General features: G+C 37.6%; 1 protein-coding gene across 1 annotated transcript in view; it reads left to right on the forward strand.

The window, feature by feature from the left end:
- wwc1 (WW and C2 domain containing 1) overlaps positions 1-7,440 on the forward strand; it is a 47,729-nt gene extending 40,289 nt beyond the window's left edge. Inside the window, exon 22 of the mRNA XM_067491688.1 lies at positions 200-7,440. Coding sequence (XP_067347789.1) covers positions 200-266 — 67 coding nt within the window. The 3' untranslated portion in view covers positions 267-7,440. The remainder of the gene's footprint in view (positions 1-199) is intronic.
- Positions 7,441-7,447: the final 7 nt, after the last annotated feature.

A 7,447-nucleotide genomic window follows, 5' to 3' on the forward strand; every position in this document is an offset into this window, starting at 1 on the left:
TCCTGACCTTTGTGTAATGTGCAGTTGTCTCTGCAACACCTGCTGCCTCATGTAACTGGGAAAACCTAAAACCACCAAAAACTTAATCTCACTTGTCTGGAAAACTTTGAGCACTGTTTTTGTTTTTTGACTTTTTGCCCTTTTAGCTTTTTGTGTCCTCTGCTCCAGACTGGTCTGACTGTGCCTTCTGTTATTTCAGAGAGAAGATGGCGTTTTTCACACGAGCAAAGACGAGCATCCCCGACCTGCCAGCTGACGACGTGTAGATATACATTTCAAAGTACCCCACCCCCACCCTCTCCAACCACCCTCCACCCTGAGTCTTAACTTGCAGCACCCACACAAATGAAGCAAATCCTTGGTGGTGTTATGAATAATTTAAAAGATAATAATATTTTTAGCTTGAAAAAAAAAAAAAAATCATCGAAAACCATGAAGAACATTTTTGAAGAGCTCAGCATTTCTAATGTGGATAGTCTGTAAATTAGTTATAGCACTGCTGAGCTTTTTTGTTTGTTTTTTATTATGTCATTCTGCATCTTCCACGACTTTCTGTTACTAACAGGCTGTTTATAGGCTCCTAGGTATTTAAAATCATTCCAGAACAAAGTCACACATCTGTACATGTGCATAGTTTTTTTTACTAAAATTACACTTTTGGACAAAAAAGGAAAAAAAAGCAGCACATATGTATATTGTTAGCACAAAATCAAATCAAACAATGGTACTAGAAGAAAAAAGCTACTTAATCAGATGCTTAAAATATTTACTCCTAAAAGATATTTGATTTGTACCTTCATGTAATGTTCTTGAGCATTTTGGAAACTTTATATGCAGACAAGCGCACTGCGTTTTTATTTACATACGTTCCTCTGCAGACACTAGTAAAAAAACACACTACATGTGGATCGTCTGTTAAAGTCATCCCAGTCCGTAACCAACCAATAGTTTGGTGAAGTTAAGTAAAAGGAGACATGTAAGGTTGTCCCACTCATGGTTATAATCCTTAAGATTTTCTAAATATAATATACCCTGTTTTTGTACTATTTATGGCAACATTTTACAAGAGCAGACTTTAGGTTGCAACATGTAGTTTGGCCATTCAGTGTTTTGTATGCGAGTCCTTTGTTTCATAGATAATATAGGTGAGCAAGTTGTTTGAGGCACAGACAGATGTGATACTATATACGTTGGAGCATCAATGTAACATAAAGTCATCATGTAACATTTAAAAGTCAAATGTCAAAAAAAAGGGATCTGTATCTCAGTATGAAACCTTTTTATTCAGACTTTAGATTTTGTAACGATCTCTGCTAATGATGAGTTGTAGATTACAGATTACAGTTTGTAGTTTTCAGTAGTTCTGGGTTTGTTTTGGATTAATTCAGTTACCGTGACTCTTTTTTTTTTTTTTTTCCCCCAATCTTGACAACAAAGCCTTCGAAATTAAGATGTTTCCAATTTTGGATTTGGTTTATACTTTTCTGGTAGACGTCGAACTCGAGCAGAGAATAGTTTAAATTATATAAGCTCAAATAGCGCTTTTCCACCACAGCCCACTGGCTCGACCTGTTTTTGGCACCTGGTACAGATTTAACTGCAGAAATAGTACCCATTCAATTTAAGTTGTTGCCATAGCGATGCTGCATTAAACTGCTGTGACATTGTTTTTAACGTGACACATGGGAACAGTGATATCGAACAAATACGTTTACTCATTTTTATTATGTGTCTGATTGTCACAGCAAGGAAACACCTTTAGTTTCATACCAGTTTGAATGCAGCAAGACCAAAGATGGAAAACGAAAAAAGGCAAGTAGAGTCGAGTCGAGCCGGTGCAGTGGGGGGGTGGAGGGGGGGGATTATGCCCCTTTTAGGCTGATATGCTCTAGTAAAGTCAATTTACATGTTTGCGTTTCAACAGGATGTCTTGTAGAACAGGTTCAGAACTTTTGAAACTGAATATTTTAAAAGGCCACTTCTTAAATGGTGCAATTCCCAGAAAAACAAGGAGGTTTAATTTAACAATTAGTTATAAAAAAAAAACCTCAACAGGCTTAAAAAGTGAAAGCACAATAACTACAGACCGGAATTATTTTTTTTCTCTTCCATTCGCTGCATATTGTCCAAAGGTACAGTACAGTCTCTATATGTTTTTACTGTATAACAATAATTTAATTTTCTGGCTAAAATAATCAGCCTTAAAGATCATAAGATATATTTACTGCTTCACAGTTGCAGCAAACCTGGAAACGTTAACTCCTTAATTTCTTCTTACCATTGCTGCTTGTAGTTGCTGCTCTGTGCCTGTGTGGGGCAGTATTGCAACATTATCCAGGAAACCTGTGTTTGTGCATTGGCAAAAACCCCAAAAGATTCTGGAAGAACTATAACGTAAGGTGAGGAGAGACACAAAACCGCTGAACTGTAACAAAGTAGCTGCTCAAACAGTGCCCCCCTCCTCGTGTTCCATATGTGACATTTATAGCCAGATGAACCAGGGCTAAAGTCTTAAGGATTATAACTTGTATAGAATCGCCAACCAAAACACCACCAGAAAGTTTCATTTAATGTGAAATGAGTGGGTTGATCCCTCTGAAACTTCTTCGTTCAGTATCGACAGCACACATGGTTGTACATAAGCATCAGCAGCAGCTCTGGCGTCTTTCATTAAACAGCACACTATACGATAACGCGATTTGCTTAATAAACTGTACTAAATGAACTGGATCTGATGCTCCAGGAGCCCGAGTTGAAACGTTTCTCATTTTAGACCTAAGGTTATTGTCTGTCACACTCTTTGTAAGTTGTAGGAACAGCACCAACACTCAGGTAGTTGATTGGATAGTCTGCACTTTAAGAAACTTGAGGAAAAAAGAAACTTGATGTGGGTTTTTTTTTAAAGTAAGAGACGGTAACTCTTTTCCTTGTGCTGGAATGAAGCACTCGATTGTTTAAACACACATAGGAAGTAAGAATCAAATATATTTTTGATGACTGTGAACTTATTGATTGTATAATTGATAGACTGGAAGTGACCCCCCCCCCCCCCCCAACACACACACACGCACGCACACACACACTCGCACTGCTCTGTACCTTCTTAGTTATGTTTTTTTTTTTCCTGTTTCTACTCTGTAACTGGATTTTTTGGGTACACGTCCGAATCATTCTTATGTCTTTCAGAACTGGTTGCTCTGCAGCTGAATCAGTGTAATGCTGCGTCATGTTAGCATGGTGCCCCAGCAGATTGGATCCTGCTCGTTTCCCTTAATTAATCACAGTTTTTATATTAACCGTTTAAATAAATATGAAAGGGGAAACTCTGTAACTCCTCTCAGTATTGTGACGGTTTTAAGCACATTTGGTGTTTAGCTAAAGACACCTCAGGATGACATCATCTGGAGCAGTTTTCCAGTTCTGGTAACGCCATCACAGTGGTCGTAGTCATGAGGTCTTGGTCAACCTGCTCTTCCAGAACTCCTCAAGATGATGTTATCTGGAGCCCTTTTCAGCTAGAAGCAGAGAAATATTTCAATATCTACTGAAGGAAGATGACATGTACATGTACCCCTCTAATTAGAATCATAGGAAACAAGTTAAAAAGGAGTGATGTTATCTTTACAACGTTTTAAGGATTTATTAAGTAGTTTCCATTTGCCTTGACGATAAACAAAAATATTTTAAAGGTTTCAGTAGTATGCCAGATATTACTTTTATGACAGAGCCACACTGATTAAAATGCAGTAATTCTAAAATACCCTGACATAATATTACGTGTTCATATTCATGTTACTTTACATAACATAACATTATGTGAATGTCTTTGCCAAATACTGGCACCCAGGGGGTGAGGACAGGGTTTTCTGATTCATAGAATAAATGTAAGGAAACTTAAACTGAACAGGTCTTTCCAGCAAAATGAATAGTTACAGAATACATTAACAAGTGTTCTCTGATAATTGCATCTGATCACGTACAAACATGACCATGCAAAAGTCTCCGTATATAAATGAGGAAGAACTTTTTTTAGTAGCAGATTTAAGAAACACGTTCACACGGACAAGATTATTTCAAATTTACAAAACGGCAAAACTCTTTCTAGATCTGAAATTAGATGTGAGCTTAAGCAACACCACTGTATAGATGTCAGTCAACGGGCTCCTGTGGCACGATTTTCATTCAGCTAAATGAAGTCCTGACGTCAAACTTTGTTTCCAAGGCAACCTGAAATAGAAGTCAGCAGCAGACCTAGACTCTGGTACATCTCTTGTGTGTTGCCTGGCGTGGGAAGCTGCTTGTCTTTGTGTGAGCAGCTGGAAGTTGAGTAGCATTTAAAGCTAAATTCTACCTCTAAGTGTTGAACATTTGACATTATGTTGACACGTTATAAGCAGCTATATGGAATCTTAGATTTAGGTGTGAGATTAGAATCAAAGTAGGTTTGGCACGTTTTTCTAAAGTCACCATTTAAACCACCTTTGACCAGCTGTGCAAGAAGAAATCCACCAAAGACACAACGGTTTTAACTACATGAGCAGGAAAAACTGAGAATCACCGTCTCAATCACGGCTAATTTTGAACAGTTGTTTCCTTAAAATAAAATTTCTTCAAAGAAAGAATTATCTGCAACCAAATAAACCAATTATTGCTTTGCCATCAGAGAATTTAAGTAGCAAAAAGTATTTATACCTCTTTATAAATCACGTATAGAGAAGCATTTAATTATTGAAAGGTCTGAAATCAACAATAAATGCATAACCAGCAGCACGATGAACATGCACCAGAAGACATGTGACATGTCACAGTAGCACTGGTTAAAATCATAAGGACTAAAGAAAGCAGGAAGAAAAAGCTAAACTAATAAAAGCAGAAAAAAGTTATCTTTAAACAATAGGGGCGAAAACAACATTTAAAAAAAATCTTAATATTGCAGCAAAAATTTAAATAATAATAATTAAAACATCGAACACACAAAATGAAAGTTTCAGAATCTTTTTCCCCTATGGTCAATTTTAAATCACTCCACACTGGTTTGTAGCAAAAAAGGAGAAAAGCTCACAGACGTGGACGTTGTGCAGCTCATGGTTAACCGGTCGCTTCCTGCTGGGTCACCATGCTAAACTTGGACTTTGGGTACGTTGTGGCACAAACCCTTCATAAAATCATCTTTTCATTCCTGGTGTAAACAAGAATGTAGCCTGAGAAAAACCTACGAAAGCTGCTGTGGCTTTTGTTCCAGATGTTTCTCTTGCCTTGTAAAGAACAGCAGCTTCTAAGAGTCGACCGTTTTTCTGCATCTTTCACGTTTCTTTGGTGTGTTTTAGACCAACAGAGGAGGTTGCGTTTAACTTATTATTCCTATTTCCTGTCTCCACTACCTGGATCTGTTTGCATATCACTTCCTGATCTTTCATCCACACAACAAAGGTGAAACACGACTGGAACTGAAACACTGCGCTCACACTGCAGATGTTTGATTCTGATCGGTCAGTAACATCAGTCTGAACAGTTTTGGATCAGTACGAAAGATTAAACCCCCAACCCCTCATTCAACATATGGCGTATCAGCTAGCTACTAGTTTTATTTTTAATGCGCAGCTTAATGTAGCAGTGCTGATCAGTACACTGCTCCTCTAGTGTGAAGTTATCTAAAGTGTCCTAACATGTTTGCTTTGATCTTTCTCAGACGGTTTTTACTTCCTTCTCTACGTTTTTTGCAGGAGCCATTCGCTTTTAGTTTGTTCCCTGTAGGCAGCACTTCTCTCAGCTTCTCTGGAAGCTGATTTAACTGCTTGTGGGGAGGCACTGTAAACGCCACAGTTATGTATCTGTAGCTATTTTTAAGTAGATTCATGGGAAACTCCCCTCTGCCCAAAGTGTGTATTCACTATATACTGCAGAGTCACCTGGTGCTCTCAAATGTAGCTGGTGTCCTCATCCTGTCAATTAGAATTGAGAGAGAAAAATGAGAGAGAGATGAAGAAGGACAACCTGGTTGCGGTTAAAGATGGCAGACTAATGACCTCAGTCGGTATTTTTCAGAAGATGAACTTTAAGGAGGCCACGCTAGGCATGATTCTGCTTTAGGTTTTTACTCTGGTCTGGGGAAGGTTTTGAGCCGTTTACACATGTAGCATAATGGTCCTTTATGCTGTATGTGTACCTCTGTGTCAAACGGTTTGAATTCCTGTCTTTTTACATATAGACAGGGAAAACTTTGGAATATTAGTTAATTTGATTGGGTGGGATGGTTGTTTGATCGATCGATTGATTCTAAAAACTTCCTGAAAAAGTCCACTCCGCTCTCACATTTGTCTTCGGTAAAAGTCACCAGCTGAGCTTGAACCTGGAAGTGGTTTATTGTTGGGGCCCTAATGAAGGTTTTTAACTTGTGGTTATGTTCAAGTCTCTCAACTCTTACTTTTTCAGGTTTACTCTCTTAGAAATAACATTCCAAGTAAAGGTGCAATTTAAAAAAAAGTTTAGTTATTGAAACGTCAGCCGCCGTGACACACTGGAGCAATGTAAAAGTGTTTTGCTTTAGATCCGACTGTTCAGACTAAGGTCAGGCTGCCACAGAGCAAACATTTAAAAATACAAACTGAAAGTATCAGAATGAATGTTTAAGATTTCACTCTCATTCATAAAGCTACACATCTCAGATTGACATGATGGGAGCTGTCAGCTCTGCAGTGTGGGTCCAGCTGTGCTGAGGGTTTCACTGGAGTAGTAACAGTGAAATTAATAAAAGCCTTTGTAGTTACGTGAGAGGATGTTGCCTCCTGTTTGGTTTTTTTTTTTTCTTTTGTTGTGTCCTTACCTGGTCATCATCATCTGGAAGCTGGAAATGTAGAAAAATGTTTGTCCTCAAATGTTATCAATTTATTGTTTCTCTCCATCATAGAGCAAGTAGATGTAAAGATTAGGGCTTTGTGTAGTCTGAGGAAGAATAATGTTAAAGTCATACTGAACTGTGTTATGATCGAATGTTGTTTAACCTTCTCAATCAAAAACTTATTTTCTGTATGTGAAACATCTGGATAAAGAGATTTCGGTTTTTGCTGCAAGAAATCAAAATCATTCAGAGAAGAAAACAATGCTGTTGTTTCTGTTTAGTTTTTTTAAGGTTAAGTGCATTTTTTCCTCATATGATTTGTTTTATTATTTTTTTTTTTATAATTCTGTATCACAACTGTTGACGAGCCTGGTAAGTTGTATGGAAGTGGCTATGAGAAACATACAGCATGTATTTATTGCACTTTTGTGATTTGGGTGTGCTTTTCCTGTTTTTCTTTTTTATCGCGAGAATCCCGAAAAGCTGTGAATTTTATTCTCAGACACTGTATTGTCGACCAGAGTTGTAAATATTTCACCAGCACAAAAAACAAACAATATGTTTTGTAGTTTCACAACAAATAAAAAAGTTCTTCTCTTCTATTTGGAT

The sequence above is a fragment of the Channa argus genome, chromosome 22, assembly GCF_033026475.1.
Source record: "Channa argus isolate prfri chromosome 22, Channa argus male v1.0, whole genome shotgun sequence".
In the NCBI taxonomy this organism is placed as follows: domain Eukaryota; kingdom Metazoa; phylum Chordata; class Actinopteri; order Anabantiformes; family Channidae; genus Channa; species Channa argus.